At 36.3% G+C, this 25,427-nt stretch overlaps 1 protein-coding gene across 3 annotated transcripts in view; it reads left to right on the top strand.

Annotated features, from left to right (window-relative positions):
• Positions 1–15,809: 15,809 nt before the first annotated feature.
• Positions 15,810–25,427, top strand: part of usp13 (ubiquitin specific peptidase 13) — a 263,677-nt gene continuing 254,059 nt past the window's right edge. For 2 of the 3 annotated variants that reach the window (XM_039758584.1, XM_039758575.1), the window contains exons 1-2: positions 15,813–16,059; positions 21,829–21,954. In XM_039758584.1, the coding sequence (XP_039614518.1) occupies positions 15,949–16,059; positions 21,829–21,954 (237 nt within the window). In that variant the 5' untranslated portion in view covers positions 15,813–15,948. Of the gene's footprint in view, positions 16,060–21,828; positions 21,955–25,427 lie in introns of all 3 variants that reach the window. The other variant, XM_039758594.1, reaches the window with a different exon arrangement.

Raw genomic sequence — 25,427 nt, 5'->3', positions numbered from 1 at the left:
CTCTCTTGTTAAATTAACCCTAGCCTGAATGAATCTATAAAATTGTTACATTTAAGATTTCTCCTTTAAAGATTAACCAATGTTGTTTCTTGTCCTAGTGTGTATATAAACACAGGGAACTCCAGTTTCTGTATTGCATCTTGCCTGAAGAAGGGGCCTGAGTTGCCTCGAAAGCTTGCGTATTGTAATCTTTTTAGTTAGCCAATAAAAGGTGTCATTTTGCTTGACTTTTCATTACATTCATAATGGCCAACACGGTACAACACTCTAGTACTAGAAGGTTTTGTGAGAGAATGTGAGCCACAAGATAACAAGAAGCTACAACCGATGTTCATGGCACTAATTAACATGTCACATTCAAAATGGCTAAGGTCACTTACTTTGGCCATTCCAGTTCTCAGTTTAATAGTAACGTATTTTAGAAATGCTGGTCTGCCTCATTTATACCATACCATACATCACATGATTTAATTGTGTCTTAGAATGGACAGTTTGTGCGAAGATTGGGGATGTGCCTAATAAACTGGAAATTGGCATATGGTGGGGTAGTTGACTCAATGGTTATTGCATCTATTACACGATTCAAAAGCCAAGCCTAGGTTCTTTAACCAAGAGTCCAAACTATCTTTCATCAAAACCGAGGGTCATAAACAAAAAACAAAGTCAGAGAACAAAGAAAAGATTTTATTCAATCAGAAAATTAAACAAGAAAGTGCACACCAACAAAGAAAATTACATTACTTAATCTTGGATAACAGAATATGTATGGATCTGAACTTTAAAACCCATCCTGACTCATCACACGTGCAGTATGACACCAGAAGTCACAGATAGCAATGCCATAGCAACCACTACAATAAAAACACACATAATGTCAGCATCCATGAGGAAATAAAATGGTGTTTCTATGACCCTTAAAAAACAGAATCTCAGAAACTAATAGCAGAAATTCACTGGAAACCAAACTCTTAACAAATAAAAGAATTATCAAAAAGAAGTAAAAAATAAAGTGAAAATGAATAAAATGAAATCGGATCATCACATACAGTAGGTACATACAGGAATGTGCCCTGTGATGGACTGTTGCCTTCTCCATGGCTATCTACAGCCCCCGAGTGTACCCAAGGATTATTGAAAGAGAAAGATGACCTGGGGCCACAGCTTTGAAGCTTGTATACTCACAAAAGAGGTTTGAAATGTGTGTACGCAACTTCACATGCAAAGGTTGAGATTTATGAAAGAAAAAATGATGTAACATACATATGTTTGGTAAGTCTGACCCATGCTTATGGAACATTTTGGGAAGCTGAGCAATAAAGACATCCTTGATCAAGTAGGGAAATTCATCCAAACAAGCTAAATGACGACTTGCACACATAATAATACAAAATGCATACAGACACCACGCAGAGTCTTTATAAATAAAGAATTTTATTTTGAATAATCAAAAAAATTGTAAAAAGGCAAAATAAGACCAAAGGAACATCTAAAAGACAATCCGAAACAAACCAGTTCAAACCCATATTCCAACAGCAAAAGTTCCAAAGAATAGCAAAAAATCAGAATCCAGAAAAATCAGTGCAATATTGGCAATAGGAACTTTTCTCTATCAAACTCAACGAATCTCTGATGGAGTCGCTCTCTCCAGTCTGAAATATACAGTGCATCCGGAAAGTATTCACAGCACATCACTTTTTCCACATTTTATGTTACAGCCTTATTCCAAAATGGATTGAATTCATTTTTTTTCCTCAGAATTCTACACACAAACACCCCATAATGACAACGTGAAAAAAGTTTACTTGGGATTTTTGCAAATTTATTAAACATAAAAAATTGAGAAAGCACATGTACATAAGTATTTACAGATTTCAATTGGTTTTGAAATGTATCCACATTTGGTTAAAGAAAAATATATATTTATAAACGTGTAACACCGTCTCTTTGGGTTCTGGCTAAGTTCTATGAGAAAATGTTTGTTTGAAAAGTAGAATGTAGAAGGGAAACAAGTTTTCTCACAACAAAATGCTGCTGTATGTGGAACGTGTGAGTGTATGTCTGATTGAATACTGATAATGTGTTTGTGTTCTTGTGGGGATTTACGTCTGCTTAGATTGAGGTGCTTTGTTTTTAGATTAAGAACATTGTTCGAATAATTATGGATCAAATATTTGGGAATAAGATATTAACATTATTAAGCAGCACAAAATATATACATTTTAAGAAAAAGAAACATGATTTTGAAAAAGAATGAGGAGACAAATGTATATTACAGTATAAAAATATATTTAATCTTTACTGTATATAAGATATTAAGTTATAGGATGAGTGACAAACAGGAATGGCACTGGGGTGCCGTGTTTGGCACTGCTGCTTTGCAGCAAAGAAATCGAGGTTCACACCTGAGTGCTCCCCGAACGCAGTTTGTATGTTCTCTCTCTTTGTCCATGTGGGTTTATTTTGGGTGCTCTGGTTCCTTAACACAGTCCAAAGACATCCAAAGAAACTGGTTTTTGTAGTTAGCATGTAACAGAAAAGCTCAAGAGCTATATTTATGTTAATTTCAACTGTTCTACATAGATTTTAAAATAATTTAAGGATCTTTATAATGAAAGAGATAAAATGTTTTGTATGAATTACTTGTTAGCTTCAGATATATTGAAATATCTATCACTCTGGCAAATGGTTTAAATTCTGATATTAAACAAGAAATTGAGGAATGTGCAGACAATTGAACCATATTTTGCATTAGGAAACTAAAACTGGAAATGTGGACCCTAAATATTTTTGTTAATTTGATCTTTTCTAAAACTGATTCGAAATGTATTGATTCAAGGTCTGCCAGGTTTCTTGTGTGCATTGGCAACTCCTCATTTTTATAGAAAGCAGTTAATACAGTAAATAAATATAAAATAAAGAAATACATTTATACTTTACAAAAACAGAACCCCCACAGAACATGGCTCTTAAGAAGTATCGCTTTCATGCTATTCTGCCTTCTCCTTCTCTCGATTTTGCTTTTCACATTAGACCTTTTTGTGTTAACTGAAGGCGAGTTAGAACATTTGGCTCTTATCAGGTTATTGTAACCAGTCTCATGTGTTTTCTTTGAGTTGATGACCCTCCTCATTCTCTCTTGCTTTGGTTAAGCAAACCTTGTACAGTAAATCCTCACCATCCTTGGATTCTGTTCCTGTGGATTCACTTATCTCCTGTTATAAAAAGTGTAACCCACTTTGTGACATCTTTGGTCTAATTTTCCAATAACTGCAGATCCTAAACTTGCACCAATAAATTCTCTGTTCTTTGTACACATCACCCATCACTACTACTGATTGGATAATTTAATGGAGCGCCAAGGACACAACCAGACTTGTCTACCTCGAGGAAATAAAAGTTGTAGCAAGGTTTCTGCTAGTAATGACCCCCTTTTAACCCACATGGCCCTGACCCACCCTGCCTCCCTCGTCCAAAGCATAGTGACAAGTTTATTTGATTTTCAGTACATACAGTTATGCATTTATGGTAACAAGCAACAAATGTGTATTATGAATAGGTTCCATCGGAATCTTAACTAATTTTTCCCATAGCATCAATGCTTCAGTATCTGTTTCCATTTCTCTGGGATTTGTTGGAACACAACTCCTGCGGATAACATGAATTGACTGCATATAACGTATCAGGCTTTTCCTCTATACATTTCAATCAATCAATCAACATTTATTTATATAGCACATTTTCATACAAAAAAATGTAGCTTAAAGTGCTTTACAAAATGAATAGAAAAATAGAAGACACAATAAAATATAAACATAAGTCAACATTAATTAACATAGAATAAGTAAGGTCCGATGGCCAGGGTGGACAGAAAAAACAAAAAAAAACTCCAAATGCTGGAGAAAAAAATAAAATCTGTAGGGATTCCAGACCAAGAGACCGCCCAGTCCCTCTGGGCAATCTACCTAACATAAGTCAAACAGTCCTCTTTGCATTTAGGGTTCTCATGGAAGGACCTGATGATGATGGTCACGTAGACTTCTAGCTTTCAGTCCATCAATATTGGAGCATCATGATGCTTTGAGTAGGTGGTGGTGGCGCAGGCCGCCACCACAAAGAAACCGGAAAAGAAACAGAAGAGAGAGTAGGGTCAGTACGGATTTTAGAGCCACTATGAATAGTTATTGTGATGAATTGAACATACAGAGTATCAGGATTAAGTTAAAGTGAAGTTATGAGAAAGCCATGTTAAAGTAATGTGTTTTCAGCAGTGTTTTAAAGTGCTCTACTGTATTTGCCTGGCGAATTCCTATTGGCAGGCTATTCCAGATTTTAGGTGCATAACAGCAGAAGGCTGCCTCACCACTTCTTTTAAGTTTAGCTTTTGGAATTATAAGGAGACACTCATTTGAAGATCTAAGGTTACGATTTGGAATATAACGTGTCAGGCATTCCGATATATAAGATGGAGTGAGATTATTTAAGGCTTTATAAACCATAAGCAGTATTTTAAAGTCAATCCTGAATGACACAGGCAACCAGTGTAGTGACATCAAAACTGGAGAAATGTGTTCGGATTTTCTTTTCCTAGTTAGGATTCTAGCAGCTGCATTCTGCACTCCTTACAAGTGATTTATGTCTTTTTTGGGTAGTCCTGAGAAGAGTGTGTTACAGTAATCTAGTCTACTGAAAACAAAAGCGTGAATTAATTTCTCAGCATCTTTCAATGATATAAGAGGTCTAACTTTTGCTATGTTTCTTAAGTGAAAAATGCTGTCCTAGTGGTCTGATGAATATGCGATTTAAAATTCAGATTACAGTCAACAGTTACCCCTAAGTTTTTTACTTCCGTCTTAACTTTTAATCCTAATGCATCAAGTTTATTTCTGATAACCTCATTGAATCCATTATTGCCAATTACTAAAATTTCAGTTTTCTCTTTATTTAGTTTGAGAAAATTACTATTCATCCATTCAGAAATACCAGTAAGACATTGTGTTAGTGAATCGAGAGAGTCGGAGTCATCAGGTGCTATTGATAAGTACAGCTGTGTGTCATCAACTCACGTTGTAACCTGAGATAATCTGACCTAACGGAAGCATGTAGATTGAGAAGAGCAGCGGACCCAGGATAGAGCCTTGTGGAACACCATATAAAATATCATGTGTCTTTGAGTTGTGATTACCTAACAAAGAATTTTCTACCTGCAAGGTAGGATTCAAACCAATTTAAGACACTGCCAGAGAGGCCCACCCATTGACTAAGGCGATTTCTAAGAATATTGTGATCAATGGTGTCAAATGCAGCACTCAGATCTAAGAGGATGAGAACAGATAAATGGCCTCTGTCTGCATTTACCCACAAGTCATTTACTACTTTAACGAGTGCAGTTTCTGTGCTGTGATTTGTTCTGAAACCTGACTGAAATTTATCAAGAATAGCATGTTTATTGAGGTGGTCATTTAATTGCAAAATGACTGCCTTCTCTAGAATTTTACTTAAGAAGGGCAGGTTAGAGATGGGTCTAAAATTTTCAAAGTCAGAGGGGTCAAGATTATTTTTCTTGAGCAGGGGTTTAACTACAGCAGTCTTAAGATTGTCTGGAAAGACCCCCGTATCTAATGACGAATTAACTATGTCAAGAATATTGTCAATTAGCACGTCTGATATTTCTTTGAAAAACCTGGTTGGTATTGGATCAAGGACGCAGGTGGAGGGTTTCAGTTGAGAGATTATACTATGTAATTCAGGTAAATCTATCCTGGTGAAAGCATTTAATTTGTTTATAATGGAGTACCGGGGCTTTGGAGGTTCTGCAGTGTTGGGGAGATATACTATGTTATCTCTAATATCATTAATTTTTTGATTGAAAAATACAGCAATGTTCTCACAGGTTTCACTGGAAGTATTCTGGGGGCATTCCTTTGTGTTACCTGGGTTTAACAGACAATCAATTGTAGAGAAATTTTACACTAAGAATAATTTTTTAGCAAAAGTGACACGGGCGTCAAAAGGGAGAAATGACTGACATTGCTGTATTAAATGGAGATTAGTTTACCTTAAGACTCAATTTCAAAGCAGTAAAAAAAATTGACAATAGTTCCAATATTGAGAGACCAGATAAATGCCCCTTAGTAAAGATTGACTTGGTTCAGATATTATGAGTATTTAATGTTTGGATAGATATTCTTTTCAAATTAGTGGAGGCCACACCAACAGCTATAAGCAGATACAACTATAGTGGTTATGTTCTTAATAGAAGACAAACTTAAATACAAGAGTTATGCACTGTGCATCAAAACAAACTAGCCAAGATACAGCACAAGCAGAACTATTTTACTGGCTTTAGAATTAATGTAAATCCAGTGTACCCCTAACAAAACTACAGGCCCATGTTTCTACCTGCTTCTCCACCAACATAATGAATTCAGGAATGTTAGGCACAATTAGAGACATGACATGCTTCAGTACTGTTTAATAATGAGCAAAACCTTTACAGCATTATACCAACAGGCTAAATACACCCATTTTCGGAACTCTACTCTTTTACCACACATTTGTTCCAACCAGAGGATTGGGCCACTGTCAAAGTCTCTGAAAGAAAGCAATATCTGACAACCACAATGGCAATGAATGAGGACAACTCACCTGACTGCATGCCTCTCACTGATGAAAAGATTCTAGTCCCTGATGACATCACATTTAGCAAAACCAACACTAATAGTTCATGCTGAATAAAAAGCTTGCCATTGCTGAAAAAGGGGCTTTGCAGTTATATGTGAATAATAAATTGAAAATTAGTCATTTCAAACACTAATAACCATTAGCAACACTATTAATGTCTTGGTTGTATTTTTAAATCTGTAACTTGATATGGACTCCACCAAGCTATAATTTCTCCTTGCATTTGCATCTCATGGTTACAACTGGTCCTCCAAATTGCACCTGTTTTATTTGTGGTCAGTATGGTTATCCATGGTTGCCCAAGGGGTAGTGTGAAAGAGAAGGGAAGTCAATATTTGCCATAAGGACAGTGACACTGGTGACATTCCAGAATCAACAGCAACAACATTTTCATACAAAGGACAGAGCTTAAAGTGCTTTCTTTACAAGAGGCCAAAGAAATAGATATAACCAAAAAAAAAATTAAATTACATAAGAATAACAACAATGAATAAATAGTATACAAAAATAAATAATGCACACATATGTTGTATATAATATAGTTATATAATTAGAAGTAGAGTACTTAAATATAGAAATAATTATTAAGTCTGTAAATGTAAGTATGATTATAAGGTCAGATAGTCGAGGAGGACACAAAAAAAAGAGTTAAAACCAAACTCTGAGGGGGTTCCAAGTCAAAAGATTGCCCATCCCTAGGCATTCTACTTAACATAAATGTTAAGTAGTTTCTTATTGTTTGTTTAGGTGTTGTCTTGGAGGATTTGATGTAGCAGGTCTACTGGCAAGTTGGCGTATCCACTTTCATTTAAAACGTAGAATTATATCAGAACTAATACCTCTGGACATCCTCCTTAATAGTCAAGGTCTGAATTGTGCAGTAATTGGCACATAGTGCTATACCTATATACCCAAGTTATCCACAAACTAACCATCACTAGTTGACCACATTCGCCTTCTTCTGAACAATTTGAAGAAAATCCTGTTCTCCGGCAGAGAGAAAACACAGATCAGTGGCTCATCAGTTGGTTTTACATGTTGCCTGAATATATGAAAGAACTATTAATTATGATTATTCTTATACTCATTGTAATAATAATAATAATAATACATTTTATTTATATAGCGCCTTTCCCATGCTCAAGACACTTACAGAATATAAGAAAGAACGGCAGGGTATACAGTATATAGCATAGTACAAACCAAATAAATAAATAAAGAAGATTAAGACAGTAAATTCAGAGAAAAGCCTAACAGACAACATAATTGATGGTCTAGCAGACACACACAGGTTACATGAGCATCTTGACAGAGGGGTAAACTGAGAGTAGAATAATAAAGTCAGGTAGAGCTAAAAGCCTTCCTGAACAGATGAGTTTTGAGTTGTTTTTTAAAAGAATTCATGGAGTCAGCTGATCTGATTAATTTCGGTAGGTCATTCCAGAGTCTGGGCGCTATACAGCTGAAGGCCCTGTCACCCATGGAGTGTAGATTAGTGTGGGGCACAACAAGATTGCCAGAATCAGAGGACCTTAGTGGGCGAGCAGGCACATAGTGATGGAGAAGGTCACAGATGTAGTTTGGCAGAAGGTTATTTAAGGCTTTGTAGGTTGTTAGTAGGATTTTATATTCGATTCTGTAAAACACAGGGAGCCAGTGAAGACGGAGCAGGATGGGTGTGATGTGCTCGCTGCTGCTGGTTTGAGTAAGGACTCTTGCAGCTGAGTTTTGAATAAGCTGGAGCTGTGATATAAGATTAGAAGGGGCACCTGCCAGCAGCGAGTTACAATAATCAATGCGGGATGTGATAAAAGCATGGACAAGTTTCTCAGCATTAGAAAAGGAGAGGAAGGAGCGAACACGGGATATGTTACGGAGGTGAAAGTAAGAAAGTTTCTTAATGTGATTTATGTGGGTGGAATAAGAGAGGGAGGAATCAAATGACACCAAGATTCTTTGCAGTAGAGGCAGATCTGATGAGATCACCTCCAAGATGGACTGGGAAGGAGCTCATTTTATTAAGTTGCATTTTAGTCCCAATTTGCAGTTTTGTTGCAATTTAATTTTAAAGAGTTCTGCTCTATCCAGGTTTGAATTTCACTAAGGCAGGTTGTGAGTTGAGAAAGCTCTGATAAAGTTCCACTTTTAACATTGAAGTAGAGTTGAGTATCATCTGCATAAAAATGATAGTCCAGTCCATAGCTAATATGGCCAAGGGGAAGCATATAAATACAGAAGAGAAGAGGGCCGAGGACAGAGCCCTGAGGAACTCCTTGTGTGACTGGCCGAGCTGGATCTGTTGTTGCCAAGACTAACAAACTCTTGCCTATCAGTCAGATAGGACTTGAACCACTGGAGGGCAGTGCCAGAGATACCCAGCATGTTCTCCATTCTGGACAGTAGAATGTCATGTCTGACAGTGTCAAATGCTGCACTGAGGTCTAATAGAATTAATATGCTGGTTTGTCCAGAGTCTGCTGCCATAAGCAAATCATTGGTTACCCGTAGCAGAGCAGTTTCACAGCTGTGCTGTGCCCTGAAACCAGACTGAAAGGGTTCCATCAAGTTATTAGTGGTTAAGTAATTGGTGAGCTGAGAGGCTACAACACGCTCAAGGGCTTTTGACAGGAAAGGTAAATGGGAAATAGGCTGGAAATTGTTAAGATTGTCAGCATCAAGACCAGACTTTTTTAACATTGGGGTTACAGAAGCAATTTTAAAAGTGAGTGGCACAGAGCCAGTGTCAAGGGATGAGTTTATTATTGCTGTAGCAGTTGGGATTATGGCATGAAGGCAGGATTTAAGTAGTGTGCTGGGGATGGGGTCCAGTACACAAGTAGTCAGCCTCATCTTACAAAGCAGGTTATTAACAAACGCAGATGTGACTGGCGAGAACTTAGAGAAGGAGCTGGATGGAGTGGGAAAACAGGGAGAGATATAAACAGATGATGTATTTATGTTAGTTGAATTATTTAGATCTTTAATTTTGTTATGAAAAAAGTGGAGGAATTCCTCACAGACTTCAGTAGACGAGGTAGTTCCTATTATTCTGCCATAGTGGATGTTCTTAGCAGCAGTTAGTGCTTCTCTGTAAGCTCTTTGGTGGTCAGAGAAAGCCTGGTTGTGCACGGTGTGGCCAGTCTTACGTGACAGTCTCTCAAGGCGTCGGGCAGCTGCAGTCGCAATTCAGAATTACACCAAGGAGCAAAACGCTTAAAGGAAACCTCCTTATGTTTTAAAGGAGCTGTTTTATCTAATGCTGAATGAAGGGCTGAGTTATAGTGGTCAACAAGACTATCTAGTGTTGACGGAATAGGTGCAGACAGTAAAAGATCAGAAATGGATCCAGAAAGGATAGAGGGACAGATATTTTTAATGTTTCTGTAAGAAATTTGTCATTTACAGGTATAAGATAATGGTAGTTCTTCTTTTTAAATGTTTCCTCAATATTTGCATTGAATAATATGTTATTTAAAGAAAGTCATCAGCCTATGAGAATAATGAAGAAGAAGAGATTAGGGCAACTCTTAGTAATATGGCTTCTTATATTGACAAGGATAGTAATTTCTATGAATATTAAGTGCTAGGGTACTTTAGTTGTTTCAAGAGATCAAAAAGAGAGGACTGGTGTTGAAAACCTTCTTTGTAACACTTTAGCATCTTGGACTCTTAGGCTCACAAGGTCTTTTAAATGTCTTAAATAAGCAATTATTGTCCTAAAGGATGCAACTGGTCTGAACTTATCCCTGAAAGAGTGCCAAAAGATTACTATATAATAAAGGTGCTTTAAACAGACCTTTATCTATTTGCTTTAAAATATGCTGGTGCTTCTCTAGAATGTAGTCTCTGATCTTGAGATTAAGCACCATGAATATATATCTTTTTGGCTGCATACACCATCAGCACAGCACTGTCAGATCTAAACACTAGCGTGGCAAATTGCTCACATACTGAAGTGTCTTTAGCTGCAGGTGGAAGTCCCATTTTACTTATGGTGCCAAGCAGAGTTGCGTTGCGTTACAGCGGTCTATTAGCCGGAGAAAGCACTGTAAAGAAGCTGTCTGTTGCTACCGTCTTGCCTCTGTCCAATCTGATAGCAGCCACGGCACATTGTATTTTTGATGGCCGGTACAACAAACAGTTCTGAGCAGGCATCAGCCACAGCACTGCTCTTGTGAACAGAAAGGAGAAAAATGCCATCAACTCAAAGATGGAGAGGCAAATTCATTGTACCACGTGAACGTGACTGAGACAATAAAACTGAATAATAAAAAAACAAGTGCTAACTTTTACAAGTAGCCAAAATTTACACTGAGTATGACAGACTCAAATCAAATGTATGTTTCTATTATATTGTAAAAATAATAATAATAGCAGCTCACTACTCAAAACATGGAGCGCCTGGTCTCAAACCCAGGACTTTCGGGTTATTAGGCGGCTGTTCTTACCTCTGCACCATTCAAGAATACGTGTAAATTCCCTGTCAATTAACATTTGAGCTCAAGTTTTTAACTCATTGACGGCCACATGTAAATTGAATGCTTTTTTTTTATTTGGTTATATTCTTGAATAAAAGCGCAAGTGTTTATTTGATATTTGGCCACATTATACACTTCTTTCATTATTAGTATAACATGGAAAAAGGTTGTGCTTTAGGTATATGTTCAGCATTTCTTGCATTTTCTTTCATCCTACATTTACCCAGATCTTTGTAGACACAGAACACAAATGAAATGCATGTATTCCAAATAACGATACACTGTATCATTTACCCTATACAACTCCAGACACATCACATGCAGATAAGGAGCCTTGGCTTGAGGTGTGAGAGCTTTTTGCCCACAAGCTGAGCTCCGTCAAGGCAATGGAAGCTGATCGAAGCATTTACAAAACAGAGGACGCTGATGATAGACATGCGAAGATATTTTGGGTGAGCCAGGATTATGAGTTTTTCCATAGGCTTCAGGGATTCTAGTGTTAATGAGGTGACATTCAGGTAAATGGGAGAGATGAAACCAGTCAGAAAATACTTGTGGCACTAGTTGATTTGATGAAATAAAAGCTGTGCATATTAAGAGTCAGATCCTGTGATGTACTACAATAACAACAACATTTATTTATATAGCACATTTTCATACAAAAAGTAGCTCAAAGTGCTTTACATAATGAAGAATAGAAAAATAAAAGACACAGTAAGAAAAATAAAATAAGTCAACATTAATTAACATAGAATAAGAATAAGGTCCGATGGCCAGGGTGGACAGAAAAAACAAAAAAAAAACTCCAGACGGCTGGAGAAAAAATAGAATCTGTAGGGATTTCAGACCATTAGACTGCCCAGTCCCCCCTGGGCATTCTACCTAACATAAATGAAACAGTCCTCTTTGGATTTAGGGTTCTCACGGAAGGACTTTATGATGATGGTCACGTAGACTTCTGCCTTTTAATCCATCCATCATTGTTGGAGCATCATGATGTTTTGAGTAGGTGGAGGTGGCGCAGGCCACCACCACAAAGAAACCGGAAAAAGAAACAGAAAAAGAGAGTAGGGGTCAGTATGGATTTTAGAGCCACCATGAGTAATTATTATGAGGAAATTGAACATACAGAGTATCAGGATTAAGTTAAAGTGAAGTTATAAAAAGGCCATGTTAAAGTAATGTGTTTTCAGCAGTATTTTAAACTGCTCTACTGTATTAGCCTGGCGAATTCCTATTGGCAGGCTATTCCAGATTTTAGATGCATAGCAGCAGAACGCCGCCTCACCACTTCTTTTAAGTTTTGTTCTTGGAATTCTAAGGAGACACTCATTTGAGGATCTGAGGTTACGATTTGGAATATAAGATGTCAGACATTACGATATATAAGATGGGGCGAGATTATTTAAGGCTTTATAAACCATAAGCATAATTTTAAAGTCAATCCTGAAAGACACAGGTAACCAGTGTAGTGACATCAAAACTGGAGAGATGTGCTCAGATTTTCTTTTCCTAGTTAGGATTCTAGCAGCTGCATTCTGCACTAGTTGCAAATGATTTATGTCTTTTTTGGGTAGTCCTGAGAAGAGTGTGTTACAGTAACCTAGTCGACTGAAAACAAACGCGTGAACTAATTTCTCAGCATCTTTCAGTGATAAAAGAGTCTAACTTTAGCTATGTTTCTTAAGTGAAAAAATGCTGTCCTAGTGATCTGAATAATATGCGATTTAAAATTCATATTACAGTCAACAGTTACCCCTAAGCTTTTTACCTCCGTCTTGACTTTTAATCCTAATGTATCCAGTTTATTTCTAATAGCCTCATTGTATCCATTATTGCCAAAATTATATTATTAGATGAAGCAATGGTAGTAGAAAAGTATAAAAGCAAATAAATTTTATTATTGATGGCTCACTCTATGGACTGAGACATTTGTGCATATCTCTGTGCAAATAAAGAACTGTTCTCTATTTTCATCTGATTCGTGACTAACTTCTTTGAAAAGAGAGGAAAGTTTGTTTCCACAATAGGCTTGGAAATATCTGTCCACCTTCGCTAAAAATTCTTTCAAAAAGAAGTAAGCAGGCATGTGCCAGGTTGCACACCTTACAACGGTATTTGAAATGAGTAGCAACTGCTGTTTCTAGCACAAGGGGTATAGTCACTATCCAACACAAAGTGAAAACCCACCCTTGCCACAATAGTATCATAGATATGTTTCAATGAGACATAATTTCATTGCTCCCCTTTAAACAAAGCCAAGTTTTTTTTATTTATTTTGGAAATATAAATTATGAAATAGTATGTGACTATCAGTAAAGCTGGGAGGCTGGTAACTTGATGGCAGTTCATCTACATCTCACTGGGTAACCATGTCTATAGTGGAATGCCTGGCCATACAGCATGTCCTGCATGTGGGCTGAGTTGTTTCCAACCAAAATACACCAGTTATGCCTGGTGTTTCAAGTGGTGTATTAATAAGTGTACAAATCATATTAGAACAATCAAGACCTATTATTACTTTTAGTAGTGGTTTTCTAAGTACTGCTAAAGTCCTTTCCTATATTTCACTTCAAATGGTGATCGTACGGAGACAGATGGATAGATGTGGACATCACTGTAAATACAGGTTATCAAACTTATTTATGAATGAAACGGCTGAATAAAGTGGGAAGCAATGACAGTAATGTTATTGCTTGGAGTCCACTAAAGCCCACACCTGATAATCATTTACCACCATTTCAAAAAAAGTAAAAGAGAGGTTTAGTTACCAAAAGAAAACAGTAATGCACAGTCTACAGACTCTTCCAAGTACAGAGAGATAGGAACAATGTGTCCCAGTTTACCAAATTTGTAGCAGCACAGTGGAGGTGTTGACATCTCTTTCTTCCTTCAAGCTATTTCAGTCTCCTGTTTGGCAGCTGCTTTTGTTGGGATTTTGGCAAGCTTGTTTGTTTCCTTTCCTCGGGCCTATGCAGGTCCATGGTCTTTTTCTGGTACACTCAGAGATGTCAGCTCAGCTCTTCAATGTTCTGCTATGACTGACAATGAACCAACCGAACAAGAGAGTCTTGGACAATACAAATCACTTTTGTATACTATTTATTCATTATTATTCATATCTACTGTAAATGAAATGTGTTTTTCTTTGCATGTAACTACTTCTTTGACATGCTGTAAAACACTTTGAGTTATATCCTTTGTATGAAAATGTACTATAGAAATAAATGTTCTTTGGTTTCAATGTTCCTTTTGTTCAAGTCTATTTGCCTTTCGTTGTGCTGTATTCTGAGAGGTTATGGTGTTTTGCTCTTCCTGGCTTGGGCCTTTGCATTCCTTTTACTATTTTCATGACTTGCCCCTTTGTTATCGTCTCCTGGTCATTTTTACAGGTGCTCACAATAATCCATAGGTCACACCAACATGCCCTTAACAGTTAATGGTGGGGTACTTTTCTATCATATTTGATGTTCTGGATTGTTAACTGTCACTGCTGATACGAGAGGTTTTCAGTCTCTCAGCTATCTCACTCCTAGATAAGAACATCTGTTTTGTCAAAACAGAAGAAAGAGAAACCAAACAAGAAACTCAGTAAAAGATGGTAAAGATGATGACAACACCAAGAAAAATAATGTATTTGCAATGTGAACTGCCAAACCTGTGTCTCTAATAAAGGTAAGCTAGACTAGAATGATTGGACTCAAATATACATTTTAAAGTGGTGGCCAATTGGACATCCCCAACACTACGACCCTGATAAGTCAAGAGTTTGAATGCCCTGGAGCTAAAGGTGCCATCCTTACAGATGACTTGTTTGTGCTTGAATGAGGATTTTTGAAATCAGTCCCTAATTAGCATCTAAAGTTGAGACTTAAAAGACAGAAGGTAAATGGCTGAGGTTTTAGTTTTAGAACTTTTCCTGAATAAGCCGGAGGCTGGAAGTGAAATGATTTGAACAATCTGTAAGTGATCGATTGAAATCAACAAATAAAGTAATGTTTTTACCTCGCAGAATTTTCTGACATGAACACCATGCCAGGAATTCTGACAACGTCTACTGACTGACACCATTTCTTGGAATGGATGAGCTTTTAGTTATACACATTCTTTTGTCGGGTGGCCTCCTTTGCGTTCTGTACTTAACCGAATTCACTATGGCAATCGTTCGCAATATAAATGGACATAGGCTATCAAAGGTGAAAATTGAATTACATTTGCCCCTGAACAGTAGGCCGTGACAGTCAAACTAATATTTGTCACGACGAGAGCTGTCTGTTACTGCGGGTCACTGAACGCGAGCCGTCACCCAGCACATGATACGAGATTGGTACTTAGTCTCTTATTAAAATTTGTCATACTCGCTGTGCAATAATTTCAAACGGTCAAATCAGTAAATTGCACTGTTGCCGTGTATAATTATGCTATTTAGCGAAAACATTACCAAGTCGGCAGCTCCTGACAGAAGTGCACTGCGCGACACCACCGTGCCGTGCCCGAATTCTGGACTCGCCCGTCCGCTCGCTGTGAGTGTGTTTACGAACCGCGAAGAGCGTGTCGGAGGGCCACAGACTTGTCGGGCGCGCCTGCGTGAGAGTCTGCGTCCTTGCACTCCACCTCCTTCTGCGTTTTTATGCTTTCCCTCCCCTCCTTCCCTGTGTCTTCACACACTGAGATAGCGGACCCCCGGCTGAATGTCGGCGTCGTGTGATTTATAAATAGCATCCTCCTTCTTTCCTGCGCTGTGACTCGCATACAGCAGCATTGTGGGGTTAGGAGCAGGAATGCGAAGATGGCTGCAGACCTGGGAGAGCTACTTGTTCCTTACATGCCCACCATCAGAGTTCCCAGAACTGGAGACAGGGTGTTCAAGAACGAATGTGCCTTCTCGTACGATACACCAGTAAGCCCTTGTTTTCTTTGGTCCGTCCATCTTCTGTTTATTGGTTGTTATTTCCATGAATAAGTTTGAGGCTGAATAGCACGTGGAGGGTTTGTACATTTGTAGAAAGGCATCTGGAAAAGATGCGCAGGTTGCGCGCTTGGAGGTCCTGTCTTCCACTCTCCTTGTGTGGGGTTATTTTCCCATTTGAAATCTTTAGAATTTCAAATTGAGTGAGCCACTGCGATGTCTTCCAGTACTCAGAAACATACAACATGCTACTACCCCCAAAATGGTCGATTGCCTTTTTTTTTTCATGTAGCTACGCTTAAAATGTTTTAAAACATTAATTGTATTTTGTTACTTGTCTTCAGTAGCACGGTATGTCCTTGAATTAAATCAGACATCCTTTCTGGCTGCGGTTATTTTAAAGTGGTTTAAATGTACCTTGTAAATGTAAACCCTTGTAATAAAACTTAATTTAGTGTCTCAGTCAGACAATCACAAAATGTTAAAAGGTCATAAACGTTATGCTACAAAAATGACAGTTAACAGTTATTTGTTCAAAGTGGATTTTTATTAGGAGTTGCGTGGTCATTTTGTGTTTAGTGTATTTTGGTATCCCACCTTGTTTGGATGTGTTATTAATAAGTTCATAAATAAGTTTCTTTACATTTTAGTAAATCAGTAGAGTATACAGTAGCTAGTTTGTGATTTAAATATTGTACAATTTTTATTGTTAAACTGTGTAAGATATTTGCATTAGAAATAATTTTAATGTGAATCAAAGTATACTTACTTTCAAAAAGTGACTCAGCTGTCTGTTGCTCATCATATCAGTTTGAAGACATGTTATTTTTATCCCCCTGCCTTTACAGCTCATGTGTCAGCCAGCAGTCCTGTTTGGCACTGACTTGTCCTGGAATTTTATTAGGGCTTCAAACCACACTTTAGATAAGAGAACATTTAGTAACCTTCTTTACACTTCCATGTTAAAAGTTCTTTGGAGATTCACTTCAAGTGGACAGCTAAATGATATCAATATTAAGTTAATGTATACAAAGCGAGCATTATCACTCTTTTTAGAAAAGTAAATGCAAATAAGAAGTCAAGCAAGATGAAACGTTTTATTGCCTAACTAAAAATATTACAATATGCAAGCTTTTGAGGCAGCTCTTGCCTGAAGAAGGGGCCTGAGTTTCCTTGAAAGCTTGTATATTGTAATCTTTATAGTCAGCCAATAAAACATGTCATTTTGCTTGGCTTCTCATTGTATCCCATAATGGCTAACACGGTACAACACCCTGCTACTGTAGAAAAGTAAATGTAACACAACTTTATTGTTTTAGCTTTTGCATCTAATTAGGTATTTGTATTGATTCCTGCAATGATATACTTTTGTTACTTTGAATTAATATGTTTAGTTTAATTTAGCTCAGACAGCTTATAACACTTGTTTTTATGCAAAATATTATAGCTTTAGGCCTACACATTTAAAATAATGTTAAATCATTATTTTTATTATACAATATTACATTTTTGGTTAGAAATGTTAATAATCACAACTAATTTTGTGTGAAAACATTGCTTTAATCCAGTTTTGCTGCTTGCCCTTTGAATGCTGGTTGGGCAGGCATGTATACTCTGCTGGACTGGTAACCCATCCACGGCTGGTTTCTTACTTGTGTCAAAGTTCTGCCAAGATAGGCTCTTATTTTTTATTATTAGTATTAGACTAATAATAATTGGACTAAGCAATGGCTAGCATCACTGTCTCTCACCTTTAGAAAAGTTTGTGAAAAATTCAGGCCTGGCCACAGTTTGTGTGCCCTCCTTTATTCAAATGGGTTTTTCTCAGAATACTCAAGGTTTCCTTAGAGTCATGTTTGTCCTACAGTGACTGGTGGCTCTGAATGTTTGAGTATAGGTGTGACTTGCAATTGACGCATGCTATATTCAAAATTGACTTTTGCCTGGTAGTTCATGCTGCATAGGTCAGGCTCCAACTCCTTACCATGGTGAAATCAGATTAGGCAGGTTAAGCAAACCAGACCAGTGATAGTTTTTAATTAAAGAACAAAACACAATCTAATCAAAAAACATAGAAAGTTTAATACTTTTCAATGAAATCCATGAAACTGAACACTCTACCCAAAAATTACTTTCATGTTCCTTATCCCATGTGTTTTGTAGTGATGACAGAGATAAAAATTTCACTATCATGTTTTCATTGAGAACAGAGATACTTTTTGATATGATACATTCCAATGGTGGTAATACTGTACAACAGCAAACAATATGAAAAATATCCATTGAAAAAAGTAAAAGCTCACATTACTTGTGTTGCATAACTCACATATCATTTATTTAACTGTTTGTTATATTATATTGCTGTAATATTCTTAAATAGATACTTTAAAGGAAACATAAGAGTACATGATAAACAGGAAACACATTTACATTAAATGGAGATTTTGAAATAAAAGCCCACCTGCCCCTCTAATTTATTGGTCAAGGGTCCTTTCATCAACTAAAAAACTAAATACCATGTGAAATACCTGATAAATCTGTTATTTAGATGGGAGAAAAAATGGGAAGTCTATGCAGACATAGAGAGAACATTCAGACTTCCCATAGACAAGATACTGGAATTCAAACTGTACCACTGTCCTGCCAATCTAAAAAAAAATAACTGTATGCCATTTGAGACATCTAGTCAAAAAATAGCAACTTCATATAAAAATGGAAATAACTATGGAAGAAGACACATGAAAAATAAAATCTTTGAGTCCTTATTGATAAGGCATTGAATGGGACTGTATGAACTGTAAATTACAAAGCTTCCACTTAAGTCTCCACCAGTGATTTCCTATGCATCCCCTAATCTTTCACTGCTCAGTTGTTAAAAATGAGCAAACAACAATGTTCATTCCATCAGTTTTCTGATTTGTTTATTCCAGTTTATATTGTGTGACACCAGAGCCTATCCTGGCAGTTTCCAGCACAGGAGCAACAAAGGCTTGATATGGTGCCGGTCCTTCATCAAGTTCCCTCCCTCAAATACCAGTGCTTACTCATACTATGTCAACTGAAAGTCACCGAAAGGCCCAAAGCACACATTATTTGAATGTGGGAGAAAGTCTGGAGTACCTAGAGAAAAGGCCAGGAATAGATGTAAAATGAATGGATGTACAAAGTCTACAAAAGGAATGACTGGGCCACAATTTCTACACTCTATTGGAACTGAAAGGTAGCAGTCAGTGTGCCAACCCATTATATATTATTTCGGGAAAAACAATGAAAATGTAAATAAAATTTTAATTGTAGAAAGACAATATAATCTTAAACATTCTTTTAGTTAATTACAGTACGTTGTTTTTATGTTTCCATCATTATTTGGGCCCTTAGTTTATATGCTTTTTGGCTTGTTTCTGTTCTTTTAAAGATTTATTTGTGGTTGTCTCAAAGTACTACCTCATATTAAATTTATCATTCAGTTTTTAAGAGGTAAATATGGTTTAGCATTTATATTTTTGATGCGTCATTTACATAATAACGCAAAGAATCACTTTTTGTGCTATTTTAGTTATCCTGAGACATTTAAAAGACAACATGTGTGATTATGCTCTATTTTTAGAAGTGAAGTTATACATAGACTGTTGGTACAATGATGTGAAATAATAATTTGGGAAATGACAGAGGGGCTTATATTTGTGTCATGATATACCTAACATTGTAGCTAATGATAAATTATTGCATTTCATTAGTAATTAGTGATCAAATAAAAATGATCTATCTTTTTAGTGAAAGGCTATAACTGCCCTGTTGTATAAATGACTAAACATTTCTAAATTGCTGTTGTGGGGAGCATGGCCATATATGCTTCAGTTATATCATATTTTTATCGTGTTTTCCTTTTTCTTTTTTGTTTAAATGCATTTTGTCCCTAGTGTATGCTTGGTGTGTGTGTGTGTGTGCCCTGCGGTGGGCTGGCGCCCCGCCCGGTGTGTGTTTCCTGCCTTGCGCCCTATGTTTGCCTGGGATTGGCTCCAGCAGACCCCTGTGACCCTGTGGTTAGGATATAGCAGGTTGGATAATGGATGGATGGATATTCATTTTTAGGTTTTTCTATTTATTAAAACAAACCTTTTGTTTCCTCTTTAAAGCTGACAGTAGATTACAAAAATCAGGTGATGTTTGCCTGCAACCACTTTCGTATATAATAACCTATAACTGCCTCAACAAGAACACAAAAATGCCAAGTATCACATGGAAATGACTACATGTATGGCATGAGTAAAAGAAAATATTCATTTTTTTAAATCTGATATATTTGGCATGATGACCAATAATATATTTTCTTTCATGAATTATTTTAATTATATGAAGAATCTTTAAATGCAGTCCCTGGCATCAATAAAGATTTCATACTCTTCATATGTTGACAATTGTTTTCGTCATAAACACATGATATTTGTGTGAGCTTTCTGCACATTGTAACACAGGAGATACAGTACATACACTGTATGGTCAAATGTATGTTGACACACCTCCAAATTATTGAGTTCAGGTTTTTAAGCAATACCCATTGATAACAGGTGCATTAAATCATGCACGTTGCCATACAATCTCCATTGACAGTAGAATTAATCATACTGAAGAACTCAGTGACTTCAAACGTGGCACTGTCATAGGATGCCGCCATTTGCCACAAATCAGCCCTGGTCAACTATAAGTGCTGTTATTGTGAATTACAGAGTCTAGGAGGAATAACCATTCAGTGACAAAGTGGTGCTGATGTCCATAGCATATAAAAATCCCCTATCCTCTGTTGCATCACTAAGAACATAGTTTCCAGCTACCTCCAGAAGAAATATCAGCACAAGCATTGATGCACAGTAACATCATCAGCAGAAGTGGTGTAAAGCACACATCTAATTAACTTTGGAGCAGTGTAAACTTGTTCTCTGCAATGATAAGTCATGTTTTATTATCTGTCTGTCTGAGGGATGAATCTAGGTTTGCCAGATGCCACAAGAACGATACCTTCTGGACTGCATATTGCCAATTGCCTACTGTAAAATTTGGTGGAGGAGGGATAGTAGTCTGGTACTAGGCCCCTTGGTTCAAGTGAAGGGTACTGTTCCATTATGACTGTGTCTCTGTTCACAAATAAAGACAAGGTTTGTTGAGTTTGGTGTTTAGGAACGTGACTGGCCTGTACAAAAGATCTGCCCTAAACCCTACTGGATACCTTTGACATGAAACATAACAGAGATTGCGAGCTAGGTTTTCTCGCCAACATCTATACCTGAAGCCTACAAATGTTCTTTTGGTTGAATGGACACAGATTCCCATAGATATACTACAAAATCTTGCAGAAACCCTTCTCAGAAAGTTGGATTCTGTTATGGTCACAATTGATGTGTGAGGGAATGGCAAATCCTTATTAATGCCTATGCTTTTAGAATGGGATATTGAACAAGCTCACATAAATGTGATGATCAGTTGTTCACAAGTATTTGGCCATATAGTTTATACCAAGTGTTATGGCTACTGCTGCATCTAATGTAAAGTGACCTTGTATCTAAGTATTGTTTAAGCATATCTGTCTAATTAACATGGAAACTGCTTCTCGAACATATGGAAAGGTATTTTTTCATATAAGCAGTAATGTTGCTACAAGATTGTGGAAGAATGATCATTTCAAAACTGCTGAAGACTTTCTTGTGTCCTCTTATTCAGAAGAAGGTTTTTTGAACAATCTTTTTAACCCTTTTTTCTTTTTAGGAGTCTGAAGGAGGTCTGTATGTATGTATGAATACTTTCCTTGGATTTGGAAGAGAACATGTTGAAAGACACTATCGTAAAACTGGACAGTGTGTATATATGCATCTAAAACGTATAATAAAAGAGGTGAGAGCAGTTACTTTATTTTGAGTTTTTTTACGTATTATTCAGGCACCATGCCCATTATACAGTACATGCTCTTGAAGATAAGAATTACTATAGAGTAATTTGTATTTTTCTTTCAAAATACTATACAAGTATACTATACAGTATATATAAAATTTGTCACCTTTTGAAGTATTAAATATTTATATAATGTATATATGAATTATTGTCTAGCGATACAATGAGTATATTGTATAGTTGATGTTGTATTTTTTTTTTTTTAACAAATTGTGATAGTTATTTAGTTGATACTTTACTGTGTAGGATTAATGGGCATATTGATTCTAGTAAGCATTATGACTAAGGCTGTACATTTAATAATGCCAAAACTGAAATAGGGCAAAGAACATACATTGCATACCAAGGTCAGTTTAACAGATAGATAGATACTTTATTAATCCCAAGGGGAAATTCACATAATCCAGCAGCAGTATACTGATACAAAAAAAGAAAACAATATTAAATTAAAGAGTAATAAAAGTGCATGTAAAAACATACAATAACTTTGAAAAATGTTAGCTTTTACACCCCCGGGTGGAATCGAAGAGTCGCATAGTGTGGGGGAGGAACGATCTCCTCAATCTGTCAGTGGAGCAGGACGCTACTCCTCTGCCTGGAGATAACACTGTTCAGTGGATGCAGTGAATTCTCCATGATTGACAGGAGCTTGCTTAGCGCCCGTCGCTCTGCCACAGATGTTAAACTGTCTAGCTTCATTCCTACAATAGAGCCTGCCTACCTAGCAAGTTTGTCCAGGCGTGAGACGTCTTTCATCTTTATGCTCCCTCCCCAGCACACCACCGCGTAGAAAAGGGCACTCTCCACAACCGTGTGGTAGAACATCTGCAGCATCTTATTGCAGATGTTGAACAACGCCAACCTTCTAAGGAAGTATAGTCGGCTTTACAGTGGATTACACTGTCTTTGTTCTTAACATTTGACATTTCATATACATATAATCTCAGATGCTGTTTTGTGGCAGTCCATAAATCTATTGTTCTTGCTCTTTACTCTTATTAGGCTACTCCTTATCCTTGACACTAGATTTTCTGTGGTTGCTTTAGTACAGCAATGAATGATTCAAGCCTAAGAGATCAAGATGGCTGGTATAAAATTATAAAGTCCAGTATGGGGCATTTTTTTTTTTTTTTACACAACATTGAAAGCAGAACTTGTAAGCACATTGTTTTGGAACAGGATACAGTATATTGTGTGCTGTACAGGTTAAGGGTAAGAGCCCCACAAATCTTAATTTACCAACAGAGTCAAAGAAAAAGAAATGTTGAAAAGCTTTATGGACAGGTTGAAAACAAGTATTAAAAGGCAAAACTAATAACTTTGTTGCACAGAAACATATATGCATTCCAGAGCCTAATTCTACCATTTGACAGGAACAATGCATTGTGGCAAAATGTTAAAAACACAGATAAGACAAAGAGGCAATTTTGAAAAATAAAAATTCCAGTTCCACTCAAAGCAATCATCTATCATGGATGCTTTTATGAGTATAGAATCGGGGAAAAATGCTTACATACACAGAGTTGGATTCATAACAAATTATGTCATGTAACATATTATGAAAGACATTAATAACATATGTACAGTTTTTCATGTAGTTTTTCAAGTAAAGTGCAGTTTTCAAGGAGATCTAAATGTGTTGTGACCAGTGTTTTTTCTAATTCTAAGGTATTTTTTTAGTTTTTCTTTTTAATTTTTTATATTGTTTATTTAGTTTTAGTTTGTCACCAGTTTGATTTTAGTTTTATTTCTTTTAGTTCATTTTTTAGTTTATATTTAGTTTGTTTTTCAGCAGTTAATTTTTAGAATTTGTCACACTTTATTGCTTTTATTTTACTCACCAGAAATGTCCATATGTACACTGTTTTGCAAGTGTAAAAACACAATTGTTTTTATAATTGTATAAATTTTATATTATTCATGTAGTACCTGTAGTCTTAATATATACATTATTACTATCTGTCACAGAATTCAGTTTTCTCCTGATAATGTGACAGGACAACTAGGTAATGTGCTCTGATGTAATTTGCATACACTTATTGCAGTTTACAATAACAAGTGATTATTTAATTTCAAAAATGCTTTCATTTTTTAAAATTTCTTTTCTGATCAGTAAGATCACTACACACATATACAGTACTCTTATTTTATACTATATTCATTTTTGATATTTCATAATGCTATTACCTATTTTCAGTATTTAAAAGTTGTTTTTTTCTTCAGGGAATTCTTACTTTTGCTTTTGTTTTAAATACTGTTGAAGTCACTGCTTGCACTGTGTTAATAACAGTAATAGCAGAAATAGAGATTCCAGTTTTTCCATGTATATAGTGCATTACCAAAAGCATATTACATTATTTACATCAAATACTGAACATGTATTATAGAAAAAAACCTCCTATCACTCACTAAATAAGCAAAATGCAAACATGTGAGTCTAAACTTGGTGGATATAATTTAATAACATATATTTAAGAATAAACATATTTTGGCAATTGATGACACACTTCTAATATCCATAACTAAAACAATATTTGAAGTTGCATACGCCCAGTCTGCTTATACATGGAGAGAACATGAAAACACCATAAAGATACTGCCCAAGCTAGCAATCAAATCTGAGCTCACAACCCTACATAGCAATGAAAATAGGAATGATAATAATAATACATTGTATTTATTTAGCACATTTCTCATGCTAAGTGCTTCACAAATATTCAGAGAAATACAAATGGATTAAAACCTAATATGACGACATTATTAACGCAAGGTACAAACATTAAACACCAAAATACATGAAAGGCAAAGTTCTGAATTAGATTAAGAAATAGAGGTAAAAGGAGATGGCCATGAACAAATAACATAATTTGTTTATGGTATATGAAGGAATTAAATATAGAAGTTACAATCATCCTTGATTATAAGGAACAATGAGTAGGATAAGAGCAAATGTGAATGAGCATTATGGACCGTTTAATAATGCTGGGTTAGCTTCTTAGCTCCTAGGCCAAGGATACAGTAGGTGTGGGAAGTGCAGCCAAAAATGTATATCATGATATAATTAAAATTTGTCATGGTTATGATATATACTGTATAATGTATATGAACATAGATTATAAAGTGGAGTGCAAAAGTTTTGGCACTCTTGCTTAAAATGTCTGTTACTGCGAATAGTTAAGTGAGCAGAAGATGAACTGATAATCAAAAGGCATAAAGTTAGAGATGGCACAGTTCTTCAATATTTTAAGCAAGATTATATATTTATTGGCATCATTCACAAGCACAAAAAATAAAAAGGGTCTGAAAAGCAAAAGTTTGGGCACCAACAATGTCAGTACTTAGTGACACCCCCCTTGGCCAGTATCATAGCTTGTAAACACTTTTGTAGCCAGCTAAGAGGCTTTCATTTCTTACAT

This window comes from Polypterus senegalus, chromosome 1 (genome assembly GCF_016835505.1).
Source record: "Polypterus senegalus isolate Bchr_013 chromosome 1, ASM1683550v1, whole genome shotgun sequence".
Taxonomy (NCBI): Eukaryota; Metazoa; Chordata; class Cladistia; order Polypteriformes; family Polypteridae; genus Polypterus; species Polypterus senegalus.
This window is presented reverse-complemented; position numbering and strand designations above follow the sequence as displayed.